The sequence below is a fragment of the Botrytis fragariae genome (assembly GCF_013461495.1).
Source record: "Botrytis fragariae strain BVB16 chromosome Unknown tig00000112, whole genome shotgun sequence".
Taxonomy (NCBI): domain Eukaryota; kingdom Fungi; phylum Ascomycota; class Leotiomycetes; order Helotiales; family Sclerotiniaceae; genus Botrytis; species Botrytis fragariae.
The window spans coordinates 979231-996531 of NW_023500997.1; the positions used below are offsets into that span (position 1 = coordinate 979231).

Genomic DNA, 17301 nt, shown 5'->3' on the forward strand with positions numbered 1-17301 from the left:
CTCCAAATTTTGTGTTTTGTATTATACTTGGATCGTGGGGTTTGATTTGGGATTTTGCGTTGTACTCGAGTAGATATCAATGAACGAATGGTCTAGGTGTGTATTTTTGGTGTATGGATTTTTGTCTCATGATTATAAGGGGGTTCTGGTATGGTACGATATGACACAAAACAACACAACACAACGTACACTTGCAGAGAGATATCAAAGGATGACATGAAACTTTTTCAATGCGGATTCCAGGAGGAAAAGAGGGAAGGAAGGAGGAAAGATAAGATGTAACCCGGCATTATCATACCGAATGCGGGATTGGTATACATAGATAGGTGTTTTTCAATGTGAAATCGGTAGACAAATATAGAGGGGCAAGAAATTTAATTCCGATCCTTCATTATCAGTGATGTGATAGGGGATGTAAAAATGTAGAAAAATACTTACGGTAGGAGGTGATATTCAAGAGGTCGAGGACTAGCTGGTGGGTGTCTAGGTAGTTGTGCTTGAAGCGAAGACAAGAAATATTATCACATCGTCAGCGAGCGACCTGATAATTGAGACTCGAAAAATTGAGGAAAAAATCGAAGTCCCGAGTTACATACCGAGTTACGTTTCCCTCGGTGTGATGTACAGTAATTGATGTCCCACAACACATCCATTCATTCCGACCTACATAACCCCTCGATGTCGAACTATCGAATACAACGACGAGTCATGAAAGAAAGGTACCTAATAAAAAGTCATCACCCCTAAAGAATTTTCCTGTGAAACCACCACCATCATCACCATTAAAATAACACCAAACCCAACTTCTGCATCCAAAGATTCTACGGAAATCCCGCAAAATCATCACTTGATTCAGTTCCTGATTCTAGACCCATCTCCACTACACTCGACCTACCTTGAAGATCTATCGAGTCCTACGACAGACATACCTAAGGCTGATATCAAATCCCGTTGATATCTCAACACAAGAGGTACCTACCTATGCTTATCGTTTCACAGCCTTTGCATGCATAGAAACGCAATGAAGGAATGAAGGAATGAAGGAATGACCGAGTGCATCAAATAAGTCACCCTACAGAAAATACCTCAGAACAGCGCAGAAATAAATGGAGAAGAATTGGGAATCCTGACTCTTAGAAATCCCTCTCGTGCGACTGAGTATATTTATCTAATAATTCTCACCTAATGAGAAGACGCAGATGTCATGTTCTGCATACACTCACTGCACTGCAGATTGGAAATTGAGGTAAGGTAAGGTATGGTGATTGTGATCAGATGAATAGAACAGATAGACTGGGCGACATATTTTGATAATATTGGATTGGAATATTGGATTCCTGAGAATGTTGAAAGGGGGAGGGAATCCTGTGTTTGAATGTGTTTGTATGTATGTTTTGGTCACGACATCGTAACATGATGTGATATGATATGATATGATAGGATTATTGAATTATATTGGAATGAAATGGAATAGAAATATTCAATACTTTTGGTGTTTTGATACATGAGGTCGAGGGAGGTGAATTGATTGAGCGATGAATGATCCGCTGAGTAATCGGCAGTAAGTGGAGTGAGTGGCAGTATTTTCCAAGAGTGGCTGAGTTCTGAGTGGCTGAGTTCTGAGTGGCTAGATATTGTCATTGCCACAATCATTGCCACAGTATACCCAATGTCTGTCTTACTTACATCGTATTGTCGGTATTTCAGAATCGAGAAGAAGTAAGTATCTATCGTACAGAATGGAGTAGCGACAAGAATCGGATGATCGTCCCTATTACAGAATTTTCCTGTATTAATCACTCTTCAGCTCCTTCTTCTACTTTTTATTGGTGGGGACTCCGATACCACATTAATTTTTCCTTGTGAAAATAAAAGAGAAGGAGAAAAATCCTTCCATGTTGTGCCCATCCTCTCTGTCCCTCTCTCTCGTCTGTGCTGTAACGCTGCATCACGGCCGAATCTGTACAGAGTAATGTCTGTGATCAACATCATACTAAAATATCATTATCATTGGCTTGTCACTAGCCCAGTCAAATCATGAATCCATGAAATCCATGAAATGCATCAGAAACATGACTAATGCAGACAAGGTATTACTTCCGCTCTGTTGCTCCGTTCGTACTACTCACTCCACTCTATTCACGCCACTGCAGGTGACAAAAGATTCCAAGCAGAGGGATGCAGTGAATGGACGACAGATGACCTAGAAAGGAGGCTAGACTAGTCTACCTAGTCGCGTAGTATACATCGGTACCTGCTTTTAGCAGTTACCTAGGTAAAGTTAGAAATAAACGCGGATATCGTCATGCGTTCCCGGTTCATTGGCTTTGCATTTTTCATGCAGATTTATTGTTTACCACCTATGTAGGTAGATAGACAGGTACATACGTATGCCTGATATGTGCAGCCGCCGAGAACTTTGGCGCTTGTTTGTTTTTCACTACTCGTATGGTGGATACCTAGATGCCTGACAGTGAAGACGGAGAAGAGGACCCAGAAACTGGATGGGCGAGATCAGAAAAAAAAAACCATGGATTCTTTTCCAGCCCAGTCTTACTAGCACGGCCACTTCCCCATATACATCAAATACCTCACATGAATGGTCAATCCACTTACAACCGCATGGTACCTGAATAAGGGTAATAGGAAAGGTCCCGAAAGCATCGACCAATCATCATCACATTATGCATTATCGGCAAAAGTATGGCTTTGAAACATGAAACACAGAGATGCAAGATGGGGTTCGGATGATGAATTTTGGTTTCCCTCTTCAACGAATAGAGTTAAGGAAGATAAAATCCTTTCGGGGTGTCCTAGGCTCGTGCCGGGGTGAGATTGTTGATGGAGAGATTGACTCCGTACGAATGAGATGATAGAAGAGGGAAGAGGGGAGGTTTGGGGTGATTACATGTTTCGTACATACCTAGGTAGGTAGATATCTTTGGCTCGGATGATGATCTATGGAACGGTATTGGCAAATTGGGGGTTTAAATCCTATCGATATTGTTCGTATATTGGCTTGTATGGTGTATACATACCATTGCGTATATAATAAAAAGTTATTATGCTTACTCGTACAGTACAATTGAGATATTGGCAGTCGGCAATTCTATCATCTGTCATGTCTATTCCTGCCTTTAGGTTTTCACAAATCGTCATTTTCCATCACTGTAATTAATTAATTGTTTATTCTGCTCTGCTTTGTTTTGCTTCGCTTTGTTTTCCTTGGAAAAAATAAAAATAGTTACATTTTTTCCAAGATTCACGATTCCCTTTTCAGTCGAATATGGAGATGGAGGGGCAAAGGAATACGATGCACACAGACTGGTTTCTATCTCTCTCCAGTGTTGCATGAAAATGAACAAGCAGCTCACGTTTGTGGCTCAGTAAAACCCACAAAAAGCTTCAAGGCGGCATTCAGCTGATTGGGGGGGGTTTGTTTTCTTCCCCCTTTTTGGATTTTAGTTGTCTTTATTTTTTGTCGTTCTTGTTGCGAAAATCTGTCGGTATATGATCAATTGTTGAATTAATTGTTAAATTCTAGCCTCAAGTGATACTTATCCCATACAATTCTTCTCTTTTTTTCAAAATTAAATACTCTTTCGATGTTAGCATCTAAAAACCATATCCGGAGAATAATCCACCCATACAATCAGATTTCTTAACGCCTCATAGAAGCTGGCCCGCTTTGGTCGACCATGTACTTTATTTTGTGGGACCTAATCCGTATACACACATGCAGCTACTGACCACCGGCAAGGAATGTGATCTGCCTTACTGGTCCACCAAAGAAGGCCTACGATAAAAAGCTTCGCAAATCAGGGGATCCACCGCATTCCTAATTGGATCCTATCCATGCACAAACTAACGTCCCATGAATCTTGTACTTGAGTTGCTCCTAAACTCTTATGGCTTGATGGACCGAGTTCTGGCGGTATGAGATATAAGATGTTGATAACTTCCTCCTCCGGTCTTTTTTTCATCATCGCATCTACTTCTCCACCACATCAAACCTTTCATTCTCTTAAGGTCCATTTGCTTGACGCAAAATACTCTCGACGAGTCATTCCTTCATTCTTGTTCTTGCCTACAATCATTCATCTTGATTCTTCACATACTACACATTGATCTTCATCGTTAGATCTATATTCATATTCAAATTTTGAGTCAAAGTCGAATTCAATTTCACCAATCAAATTCACCAATCAAATTTCAATATGTTTACCCTTCCTTTATTCTTGGTCGCTGGCGGCCTTTTCACTCTTTCTATGGGAGCTCCCATTGAACAGCGTACTACAAGTTCTTACACTGTTTACTCTGGTGATGGAGATACTTCAGTTGGATGGCCAACTGAGAGTGATTGGATTTCGAGTTTCGATACCATGTATGTTCATATCAATCATCCAAAAGATCTCCAAAGGTCCAACCTACTAACAAACCCTCAGGTTCGATAATCAAAACAGTGTTTTGAAAGCTTCATGTACCCAATTCGGTGTCGACAACAACTCCGATGATGAGATCTCTGATCTCAAATCCGCCATCTCTGAAGTTGCCGAGACTACTGGTATTGATTCTCGTTTCATTCTTGCTATCGTCATGCAAGAATCCAATGGATGTGTTCGAGCTCCAACAACTGTCTATTCCATCTCTAACCCAGGACTTATGCAATCTCACGAAGGATCTGGCTCTTGCAATAGCGGCTCTTCTGTTCAAAATCCTTGTCCAAAGAGCGAAATGGTTCAAATGATTACCGATGGAACAGCCGGTACTTCATCCGGTGACGGACTCGCTCAATGTCTTAAGGAGAGTGCTGCTACCGATGTTTCAAAATATTACAAGGCAGCTAGAATTTATAATTCTGGTTCGATCGACTCATCTGGAAATCTTGGAGATGGAGTAGCAACTCATTGTTACGCAACTGATGTTGCCAATCGTCTTACAGGATGGTTTACTGGAACTTCTTCGTGTGATAGCGCTACCATTGGTTCATTGACTGGTGGAGCTGCTTCTGCTGGTTCCAGCGCAGTTAGCTCTGTGGTTTCGGTTGCAAGTTCGGTGGTTAGCTCTGTGCTCTCTGAAGCTACTTCGATATTGTCTGTTCCTACCTCTGCTTACGCAGTTCCAACATATGTTTCTATCGGAGGTATATTTGCTCAAGCAGGTACTTCATCCTCATCTTCTTCCGTCGTCGCAACAGTTACTTCCGCCGTTTCTGTCCCAACAGCCGCTTCATCCTCTTATTCATCTTCTTCTATCACTGCAGCCATTACCTCCGCTGTAGCCACCTCTGCAATCCCTATCCCAATAATCGCTTCCTCAAACTCCACCTCCGCACTCACAACCTCAATCCCCACTCCTTCTCTCCCCGCAACCGTCACCACCGCCACCATTTCCCCCACCTCCTCCATCGCCATCACCTACCCCTCCGCATCTTCCTCCTCTTCAAACAGCACCACCCACACCCCCGGAACCGAATGTGCCACTTCCGGCACATGGAATTGCATCGACGGAACAACTTTCCAACAATGTTCATCGGGTACTTGGTCGAGTGTTGGAGGATTAGCTGCAGGGACGCAGTGTACCGTGGGCGAGGGTGATATCATCAATATCTTTGCTACAAATTCTGAACGTAAGAGAAGTTTGGGAGTTGGAGCGGAGAGGAGAGGGATGAGACACACTCATATGCATGGGTTTAAGAGAAATGTTTTGTAGATTTTGGGGGCTTTTTTACAGGGGGTTTTTTCACTTCTTTTGATGATGATGATGATTACCTTTATCATCTCGCCTTTGGGCATTTATCTTCTTCAATTTTTCACTTTTTTTCTTTTTTTCACTTCTTCTTCTTCAACAAACACTTAGGGTTCGGACGGGTTTAGGATGGATGAACAGGCCGATATCACAACACACCACATCAAACCACATCACATCACACTACACGATACAACGAGATGGGCTGAAACGGGATGGAACAGGATGCGTTGGGCAGGGATACAATGAAAGCATAGGGACGGAAAAGAAAGATATGAAACCTGGTGTTTCTCTTTCATGTGCGGTTTGGAACGGAAGGTAGATGGGATGGAGTATTGTGTATAGGAACTGAGAGGGAGGGAGGGGTTTGACAGAGTAGTATGGATCTTATACTTACTCGTATACAAAACCACAATAAAGAATCGAAATCAAATTTCTCGGATAATAACTCATCTACCTACTCTTGAATTTTGTAACCAAATGTGATGTGATATATCTCGTCTTATCTCTTTTCTCACTTATTTTTTCTAGAATCTCACTGGATAAGTTATAAATATGAGGGAATCATAGATGCTAGGTATGATGTAAGGAGACAAGAATATAGATATAAATGTCAATACTGTGGGTAGCGATGAGGTAGGAAAGAATGTGAATGGAATGTATGGGATGTATGGATGGAGAGTAAGTATTTCTTGCGCTCACTCATTCACTAGTGAGAACTAAAATTTCATAATTGGAGAGTTGAGAAATGTCATTTATTCTTGCTTTGCAGTCTGGGAAGGAATTGGAAATATCGCGGAGTGAAGCGGGGAGTACATATCTAGATTTTGGATTTTGGATTTTGGAAGAGAAGCGAGAAGGGAGAAGGGAGAAGGGAGAAGCTAGGGGCAAGGGGTAAGAGGTGAAGAGGGAATAGTGAAGAGTGAAGAGTGAATAGTGTTATTGAATGGGAATTAATGTGAGAATGAGAATGAACATAGGCATAGGCATGGGTATAGTACTTCTCACTACAAATCCTAGAATAAAGGAAGGAGGGAAAAATTATTGTTCACAGGGAGTTGAGCTGCTTTACTCACTATCTATCTCTCAATTTTTCTATCTGGTCAGTCTTTCTAGTACTTTCCCCCCGGATCGGCAAATCTCGGGAATGCGAATCGAGGATTGGAAATAGAAGTTAGGCAACTGAATTCTGAATTCTGAATTTTAATTTTGACATAGAGTTGTGTTGCGGGAATATGAAAGATCTGGGCAAGAAAGTAGAGATGAGAAGAAATTGATGGATGTAAAGGTCGGGGAAGGTAGGGAAAACTCGAAAAGGGAGGAGTGTTTGTCTACACGTATGTTTGTGTGTGTAAGTTTTTGTCTGGATTTGCATGAAGCTTTTTTCCCTACACATGTTGAGCGGGAATGGAAGATCGTAAGAGGTCAGATACTGCGAGTTTTGGGGAATGCCTTGGCCTGATGATCGTATCTTGGAATACCTACCTACCTACGCAATAAATCCCATCCAACTACGACGGGGAAGATGCTCCGGAAACTATTGTTCCTGAGAATCTAGGGGTTAAGGAATAGAAATGGATGGATGGTTCTGGACGATCTTTGAGTTTGGAGTGGAGAACTAAGGTTTGAGGATACGGGATAAGAGGATTGTGAGGGGTGAGATGTTACGTTATATGTTTGAAACGATAAGCTGTCTTCTTTTGATGATTATACACTGAAGATTCGATAAGCGGCTCTTGGAACACTTACCCGAGAAATCGTCTTGCTTGTATCTGGAGTTAACGGATATAGACTGTTTAGATCATCCATGTTTTGGAAGGTCCCCGAGCTTGAGGAAGAGGTTGATTCAGAAAGTTTGATTCTGCATATATGTCACCTGGCATTGATAGAATCTCGATATCTAGGACTAGATATTTGGTCGTGAGGATCTGAATCTGGTTGTGGACAGCGATTTGAGTCTATCTGTATGACTCATTGTTCTAGATTTTCTCATCCACAAGTTCGCTGTTACCACTGATATGATCTGATCTGCATCGAGAACCCGACACGTTGTTTTCCCTACCCGAGATATCCGGATCTACAAAATTTGTACAGAATTTGTTAGATTGACGAACAAATTTTCAATATTTACAAATCTCCATAATAGGAAGTTTCTACCGACATCTATATCTAATGCAAGTCTACATCTCCATCTCCATCTACATTAATAATTCCAGACGAAACTAGACTCTTCACATAAAATAACTAAATTCTCCAAACGAGAATTTTTAGCGAGGGTCCCCTGAATGGATTTCAGATTTTCGAGAACTTACCCCGCGTACTAATTTAGTGTCTGGGGTTAGTGGCAGTAGTACATGCTAGACTTTTTGGGATTAGGGGTTGGGGTGGGGGTTGGTGAGATGGTGTAATTAATTATACTTGGGTAGGCAGGTAGGTGTAAGGATAGGGATTGGTTGGGTATGCATCGATGGATTTAGAGATTTTATTTTATTTAATAGAGTGATTTGTGTATTGGAAATCAGGGGATGAGGATGTGAATTAGAATGATGAGTAGGATATGATTGAATTGTATTGGTTGTGAGGATTGAAAATCCGGAGTTGGGAGTCCGGAGTCGAAAGTTGGCGATGCTGATTTTGAAACGATTCACTAAGAGATGATGTACTAGGAGATTATTTACGTAAGTGCATGCGGAAAACTTAGTCTTGTTCCGCCTGGGTGAGGATGAAAAATTTGATGCAGCTCTTGGTATTCTGGTGTATAAGGTGTATTCGATAGTGTAGACAAGATCTTCAAAAGAGAATGCAATAGAATTGGGCCTGTGTGATTGTATATCAGAATACGAGGTTACTATTGAAATTGAAATGTAGAATAGTTGTTCAATAGTATGCTGCATCTACTCGAGTAATACTATCTCCTGGACTTACCGAATCGACAATCTTATTGAGTAGACGGTTTAGAACCGACAACCGAGAATCTGTAAACGAGACTTCGTTAAAATCCCCCAAATATAGTTAGTATGATACAAAGAGGCCACGATGAGCAAGATCTTGCTGTTGAATGGTGCATGTACAGTAGTCAAATGGCTCAAAATGATAGCAAACTTAGCTGCACTCATCACAAATACATACACTATTTACTGAGATAAATGTCCATTCAACAGCCTAGAAATTAGACTGCAACATTTGCTGAGAAAAAGAATCGGAATGCTCATCTAATAGTCCAGAGTTTAGACTGCCATGAGAATGCAAATGATCAAGAAAAAAATTTCAGTCTTTCCCAAGCGTTGAGATAGTTTTCACAATCAAATTAATTTGGAATAATTAACTGGTAAGATCAAGACCACAATGGTTACTTCGGAATCCCAAGACTAGATTTGTAAAAATTGCAGTTTGGAAGAAATTTTGGAAGTGAGGGGATGAATTGTCAAGAAATTAGAATTTTTCGAAAAGTGACTCTAGTACATGCTGATCTCCTATCTACAGTAGGGCACCAGCGGAATTTTCAAGCTACTAGTAAATATCTTGATCATCTGAGGAGAAGATTTTTCACGTCCAAGATTGAGAAGCTAATCAATTAGCTCGTTGTAAATCATATAAAAGGCTCGAAATCCCTCTGTGGAAATCCCTTTCCGTTCCTGCAGACACATTCAGACTTCCATTTCGTACAACCAATAACCTGTTACCAACAACACACAAAAACACAACAACATCCAAAAACACAACAACATAACAACACAACGACAAACATCACAATGTCTTCTAACTCTAACAACACCCCACTCACCGCTCTCGAAGCGAGAGTCTTAGACCTAATTGACGTTCACCTTCGTTTCCTCGCCCTTGCACCCCCTCCACCATCACCAAGGGCACCTAGACAACAACCCACAGCTCCGCGACCAACCGACGAGTATTACTATCAAACTTCCCATCAACAGCAACATCGTCGACAGAGAAGGAACCCGGCCGCCCAACGACCCAGAGTTACTCAACAACCCAGAGTTGCTCAACAACCCATAGTTACTCAACAATCTAGAGTTGCTCAACAACCCAGAGTAACTCGACAACTCACAGCTCGCGAACTAGCCGACGAGCGATGGTATAGAGAAGCTCTCCGTCAACATAACGAAGAATTAGAGAATGAAGCTGCGCGACAACCAACCCACGACCACCCCCATGACGAAGCTGACCATCATTATCTTCAACAAGAATGGTATATGCTCTTGTCGCCCGAAGAAGAAGCTCTCTATCAACAATTTCAACAACATTTGAGGATTCTCGGTTTACCAAACATCGACGAAGAAGCTGAATATGAACAATTTGAATAATCGTGTTCTTGATTAGTTTGGTTTGTTTTGACTTTTCTGATTTCCTGACTTTTGATTTTCTGACTTTTGCTTTTCTTTTTTGATTACTTTTTTGATTACTTTTTTGATTACTTTTTTGATTACTTTTTTGATTACTTTTTTGATTACTTTTTTGATTACTTTTTTGATATTTTCTTTGTATTCAATTCTGTGTATTTCACTTTTATTCATTGATTTTTAATCATTCTTGTATCTTCATAGATCTCGAATTTGTTCGCACTTGTATCCTTGCATGTTTTTGACTTTCTTCATATAGACGAGTCGTTTAGGTTTCCCCATCAAGATGGGGTTTCCCTACTCGCTTGGCCGAATGGCGCTCGTATGAACCAAAATAACAAAAAATTGCCAACACTGCTGTCTGCGATGGTGATATGCTTAATTAATCGTGATCTGACAATATATGTGTATGTGAATGACATGTAAATAACCTCACTTTCATGACAAACTCTAAAAATGATTATGTGATTTTTCTATGTGATCCTTTCGGGGAAGTAATGTATTTCGATTGGTCATCGTAAGCTGCTTAGTTCATATTATTAGACTTCTTGAGTAGGAAATCTAGGCCGTGACAGGTCTAGTATCTTTATCAGGTATATTTCTTTCGTGATTATTGGTTGTAACAAGCTTAATTCTATACGTAGTTCAAATAGAGGGGAACAGATATCGTTATGATAAGATTGTGGTGCTTCTCCATACACTTTTGCTTCTTGAGACAAATCATAAGAATCACGTTCCATTTACAATCCAAATTACCATCGCGTATAATCTTCATCGATTTTACTCCGCCTATCTGGAGGAGTGTGTGATCGGAGAATCACCAAACAACTACACAAAGCAGTCCCTACCGTGAAGAACACCACTGGCGCCTCAATATCGAACAATTCGGTGAATCAACGATTGGAATTAAGCAACTGAGGAATTTCCAAGGAGGAGTCATAGCTAGAATGAGCACACTCGCAATTTATAAATCTGGCCTTTCCTTTCTCGGAAGAAATGACATTTAAGCACTTGTGACACTTCGTTGTGCTCATGATTCTCATTTTATCTTCTCCCACTTAGAAGATGATCTCACACCAGAGTAGCAAGGATGAAAATAACAGAAGTTCGAACGAATCCATCAATTTAAGTATTTCCCAATCAATTGCAAATAGATATTCAGTATGGGATGTGATACATTGAAGCTACAAATGCGTAAGAATGAGATTTGATACCTGGTTTGTGAAAACACGGCTGGCTAAAGTTATGAGTATTAAGGCAACGGCAGTAAGCCTTGGGAGCAAGAAATCGACTGGCAACTAGGCGATAAGGATTTACCATAACAAATCAGTAAACATGGTATAGCAACGGAAAATCTCTTGAGAGGTCGTTCCAAATCATTGTTATGTAGGGATTCTGAAATTCTCGAATGACATGTAGATTAGATGAAGTATAAGTAATTGAAGCATCATTATACTGTTTAGTGATTTAATATAAAGTGTTTGGCAACGAGGACACGACGTGGATACTTGACATAAGGAGTTGAGTCTTCAATAGAGAGGTGATTGGGGGGAGACGTTGTTTGAATATTAGTTGCTTACTAATCAACGCGGCCGCGTCGGCTTTCATTCAATTTAATCAATCCCCGCGATATCATCATAATGCTTCAATCATGCGACGCGTTGTGGTAACAGGCCTTGGAGCCATAACACCATTAGGTGTAGGGATTCGACCTACATGGAGCCGTCTTCTCGCAGGAAATTGTGGTATTGTTTCGCTACCCACGAATTATTTCGAAACCTCACAGCGAGAAAGTCTTCCTAGCACAATAGCTGGTCTTGTGCCATCTGGTAATGATGCGAAAGATTCATGGCGAGCTTCAGATTGGTTAGAGAAAGGAGAAGATTCACGAATGGCCAAATTTACACAATATGCGATAGCAGCTACGGAAATGGCACTTCAGGATGCAGGATGGAAACCACAAAAACAAGAGGATAAAGAATCTACCGGTGTTTGCCTTGGTAGTGGTATTGGGGGATTGGATGAGCTTTATACTGCTAGCAACAATTATTCTAGAATGGTAATACATCTTCTTTTTGTGATGAAAATATTAATTGAGATTTTTATAGGGCTACAAATCAGTGTCCCCTTTCTTCGTACCAAAACTCCTCATAAATCTCGCGGCAGGTCATATATCAATGAAATATGGATTTGAAGGCCCGAATCATGCAGTTACAACCGCTTGCACAACTGGCGCACATGCAATTGGCGATGCATCCCGATTTATCGCTTTTGGAGATGCAGATGTGATGATCGCCGGTGGTTCTGAGTCTTGCATACATCCATTAGCTTTTGCCGGCTTTGCTAAAGCTCGTTCACTCGCTCGAAAATATAATGACAATCCAGAATCATCCTCCCGTCCTTTCGATCGAGATAGATGTGGTTTTGTTATTGCAGAAGGTGCTGGAGTTGTTGTTCTAGAGGAATTGGAACATGCTAAAGCCCGCGGAGCTGAAATATATGCCGAAATACGTGGATATGGTTGTAGTGGTGATGCACATCATATTACTGCTCCGAAAGAAGATGGAGCTGGTGCATTCTTAGCGATGAAAAGAGCTCTTAAGAATGCTGGGATCTCACCTCGAGAAGTCGATTATATTAATGCCCATGCTACAAGTACACCTCTAGGTGATGCAGCCGAAAATGCTGCAATTACAAGATTGATGCTTGGGGAGGAAGGGCTTGATACCGCGAGTCAGATTTCAGTCAGTAGTACCAAGGGTGCTATTGGGCATTTGCTAGGTGCTGCTGGTGCCGTGGAAGCCATTTTTTCAATCTTGGCTGTGAAAGAGGTACAACATGATATCATATGCGATTTCTAATTACTGACTGTTTCCTAGAACATACTTCCACCCACACTCAACCTACATAATCCAGATGAAAACATGAATTGTAATTATGTCCCCTTTTCAGCACAAGAAAAAGAAGTCAAAGTTTCAGTATCTAATAGCTTTGGCTTTGGTGGTACGAATGCCTCACTCGCTTTCTCAAAGTATAGCTGAGATGTCGAACGTAATCGACTTCATTCGAGCCCAACCTCCCAATATGTACCCAAATGTCTCACCTCTCTGTACATTCCAGCTACGGGCTCATTCTCCATTTCGATAGGTATGAAATTGAGGTGTTCCGATCCATGTCATGTCAGGATCCTCACCATATGGTATTAATGGAACCCAAGTCAAATGGCTTAAACATTGTATGCATTATCGAATCTGGTCAATGCAGTTATCTGGGTTGATATAGGTGGACAACGTGATACATCGCTGTTAGCCTTGAAAATACCAATGGACAACCTTGTTGTTCTAGTAATTCACTATGCATGTCGTAATCGGCATAATTTCCCGGTATAGTATCAATGTGGACTCTGGTCATAAAGTAAGGATACCAACCAAAAAATGTAAGGAATGCACCACTGCAAGTCTATAAAATTGTCAGTCAATATTTACATCGGATGTGTGAAGTTTCATACTCAATAAAATAGTGATCGTTTATTTGAACCGAACTTTCTAATAGAGATACATCTTCGGCTTCTTGCATGTCTTTCTTTCCTTGTTGGCTGTGATGATTCACTTGCCTTCTTGAGATTCATGGGAATTCAGGATGTTGTATACGGTTGATAAGTCTTTGGTTAAAGTAAATTTGTTTCGCCCATGAATTCGTTGCATCACAAAGATGATATGTAGCACTCGTAGGAGTCGGATGGGGGGCACGTGTAATACTATTTATTGTCTATTGCACAATGATGTTAGACCGCCCGTATCAAGAAATGAAGTAAAACTAAGAAATGTATTGAGGATCGACACTTTTTTATCGTTATCAGACGTGCCAATGTTTTCCAAATCAATGTTATGGCTTGCTTCACTTGTTATTGTAAGATGTGCGTTCAAGTTAGGTATTCAGTATTCTCCTCATCAATTACAAAGATAGTTCAGTGTTCATTTATTGACCCTCACTTCGCTTTCACAGTCAAGCATATCGTACGTAAACTTTTAAACACTGTCCTTCATTTTCGGGACATGAATTCATCCCATAATCAATTTCGTGACGCCTTTTACTATTCTATACCCTTCTAATAAAAGAGTGAAGTCGGCTGAACTTATTATGTTATTATGATTATCTCTCGAGAGCCAGCATAGGCTGCAACTACTCTGTTGAAACCTTTCCTAGTCCCAGAGTACCGAGGCTCAGCTACGCCTTCTTCACTTAAGGAAGGAAGGAATTGATTTACGAGACAGGACAAAGAACGTCAGAGTTTATTGACCATTCGTTTCTTGCGTAATGATGCAGAGTGAATACAATGTGATATCGGACTCCCAATCAGTTGATCATTCCGATTCGAAATGTCACTTTGGGGATTGCCATCTGTGAAATGGATTTGTTGTTAATGTTACATATTCGCACCATCAACTGCATTCGCCAAAGATTTTTGACCAAATAATTTGACCACTCACAATTCTCAATATGCGCCCAAATGCCATTACAATTTTTCTAGGACTGGCGATTTTGGAAGCAGCAGGATGTCATCCTATTTTGGTAGATTACCTTTGTTTTCTTTCATTCGTTGACTGGGTTCCGAGTACAGAAGTGGAAGTACATGTTAACAGTCTCTATATGATAGAAGCCAACCGCAAATAATAGTACAAATGCGATCCTTAATCGCGACGGCACACCTGCGATTGTATCTGGCGCTCCCGTCGATACCATTTCAGCTGTCGCTGATCTGCTGGGTGTAGCTGTGGGTAAACTATCACCCATCCGTAAGAGATCCGAGTTATTGTCCGGTGCCACCAAAAGAGATCGAAAGCGGAATAATCGGATAGATAATCCGAGCCCCCCTACTACCATTTACGGAGACAGAGAAACCCACAATAATGACCATGACGACCATTACCATGATTCCCGGATCAAACAAAAGAGATACGCCGACTCTCATAGGAGGAGTTCTTATAGGAGCACGCAGGGAAGATTTCCAATCGCCAAAGGCCGAAGAGATCATGAAGAGAGAATCTGCAGGCCATAGTCGAGCTGAAAATTTCAGTCCCTCGCTTACCCTTGATAAACGAGATGATCCAGATTCATCGAACTCTGTGCTTGGTCTTTGGGGATCATACTAGGTGATATTACATCCGCTATTGGTGTTCAACATGCAGGGTCTCCTTCAGGTTGATGAAATCTGCAGCGGGACTTTGGATATCACTGTGTGACGAGGGAGTGTATGGAGGGAGAATATATTGCTATTTGATACACGAGAATTGAAATAGGTGGTGCTTTATTTGAGATTGATTGATGAATGTGAAAGATTGAGGCCTTCACTGTATGAAAGATACCGTCGTGAATTCTCGTTTGGAGAGTCTCATTCTTGACCTTTTTATTTCACATACTTCATTCTATTTGAGCATTTTCCAATATCTATGGATATCCATCAACAAATCTCTATGAGCGAGGTTTAACAGTCAAGCCACTTGAACTTAAAGCCAAGCAGCGTCGAATTTCATAATCAATTGAAACGTCATTTGTTTTTTCTCATATCAACATGATCACCATGTAGCAAAGTGAAAATCAAGTGCATTTCCAAATATCTCATGACAATTCTGTTATGCTAAGTTTATTATACACCATCTCATTCCTGTTCTTTCCGCAGAGTTCAAGCTCGATATCTAACTGTCTTCAAATGAGGAAGAAAAAAACAAAAACAACAAAATTGTTGAGGGGCTTTAAGGCACTTGCCGCTTCTCCCCGTTTCTCTAGTTGTACAAGAGGATCTCTACTGGGAGAGGTGTCCGTTCGTAGGGCTTTAAGACGCTTGTCGCTTCTCCCTATTTCTCCAGTTGTGTAGGAGGATCTCGACTGGGGAGGTGTCCGTGGATAAATGGCTGGAGATGGGTGAGAGAGATGGTGAGAGAGATGGTGAGAGAGATGGTGAGAGAGATGGTGAGAGAGATGGCAAATAGATGGTGAGATAGATGGCAAATAGATGGTGATAAATGGTAGGATAAATGATTGAATAAATGGTAAATAGGCGGTGAGATAAATGGTGAGATAAATGATAGGGATAGATGATGAAATTAATGGTAAGATAGATGGTATAAATGGTAAATATATAGTGAAAGAGATGGTGAAATGGATGGTGAAGTAGATGGTGAAATAGATGGTAAGATAAATGGTAGGATAGATGATATGAATGGCAAATAGATGGTGATAAATGAAAGGATAGATGGTGATGGATGGTGAGATAGATAGTGAATAGATGGTAGGATAAATGGTAAGAGAAAGATGTTAAGATATATGGCAAAAGATAAATGAGAGGTAGATGGTGAGATAAATGGTAGGAGATAAATGGTAGGAGATAAATGGTGGGATAGATGATAGAGTAAATGGTGAAAGATAGATGGTGGGATAGATGATAGAGTAAATGATGAAAGATAGATGGTGGAATAGATGATAAAGTAAATAGTGAAAGACAGATGATGGATTAGATGATAGGATAAATGGTAAGATAAATGGTAAAACAAATGGCAAATAGATGGTAAGATAAATGGCGATAAATGATAGGGGTTAAATGGTGAGATAGATAATAAGCAAAAAATGGTAAGCGAAAAAGATAAATGGTGATAAATGGTGAAGATAAATGGTGAAGATAAATGGTAAGCGAAAAAGATAAATGGTGATAAATGGTGAAGATAAATGGTGATAAATAGTGAAGAAATAAATGACAAGAGATAAATGGTAATAGATGGTGACAAATGGGAAAGTTAAATGGTGGAGATAAATAGCGAGGATAAATGGTAAAGATAAATGGCAAGGTGGATGGCAAGGTAAATGGCGAGGAGAAATTGGAAGAGGTAAATGGTAAGAGGTAAATGGCAGGAGATAAATGGCAGGAGATAAATGGCAGGAGATAAATGGCAGGAGATAAATGGTGAAGATAAATGGTAAGATAGATGAGATAAATATTGAGATAAATGGCAAGGTAAATGGTGCAGGGGTAAATGACAGGAGATAAATTGTGATAAATTGTAAGATAAATGGTAAGGGATAAATGATGATAAATGGCGAGATAAGTGGCAAGGTAAATGGGAAGAGATAAATCAGAAGGGATAAAAAGTGAGATAAATAGTAATATAGATGACTGAATAGATGGTTGAATAAATGA

At 40.4% G+C, this 17301-nt stretch overlaps 4 protein-coding genes across 4 annotated transcripts; all 4 read left to right on the top strand.

Annotated features, from left to right (window-relative positions):
• Nucleotides 1-4217: 4217 nt before the first annotated feature.
• Bfra_007865 (putative exo-beta glucanase protein) lies at nucleotides 4218-5712 on the top strand (the record flags this gene model as incomplete). Its single annotated transcript, XM_037338234.1, has 2 exons — nucleotides 4218-4384; nucleotides 4446-5712. The coding sequence occupies 2 exons, from the start codon at nucleotides 4218-4220 to the stop codon at nucleotides 5710-5712; spliced, it is 1434 nt and encodes a 477-aa protein (XP_037190297.1).
• A 3788-nt stretch (nucleotides 5713-9500) lies between these two features.
• On the top strand, nucleotides 9501-10073 carry Bfra_007866 (uncharacterized protein; the record flags this gene model as incomplete). Its single annotated transcript, XM_037338235.1, has 1 exon — nucleotides 9501-10073. The coding sequence occupies one exon, from the start codon at nucleotides 9501-9503 to the stop codon at nucleotides 10071-10073; it is 573 nt and encodes a 190-aa protein (XP_037190298.1).
• Nucleotides 10074-11760: 1687 nt separating this feature from the next.
• Nucleotides 11761-13150, top strand: Bfra_007867 (putative beta-ketoacyl synthase protein; the record flags this gene model as incomplete). Its single annotated transcript, XM_037338236.1, has 3 exons — nucleotides 11761-12168; nucleotides 12218-12940; nucleotides 12989-13150. The coding sequence occupies 3 exons, from the start codon at nucleotides 11761-11763 to the stop codon at nucleotides 13148-13150; spliced, it is 1293 nt and encodes a 430-aa protein (XP_037190299.1).
• Nucleotides 13151-14609: 1459 nt separating this feature from the next.
• Nucleotides 14610-15262, top strand: Bfra_007868 (uncharacterized protein; the record flags this gene model as incomplete). Its single annotated transcript, XM_037338237.1, has 3 exons — nucleotides 14610-14681; nucleotides 14767-14905; nucleotides 15006-15262. 3 exons carry the CDS (start codon nucleotides 14610-14612, stop codon nucleotides 15260-15262), a joined length of 468 nt encoding a protein of 155 aa, XP_037190300.1.
• Between the last annotated feature and the right edge of the window lie 2039 nt (nucleotides 15263-17301).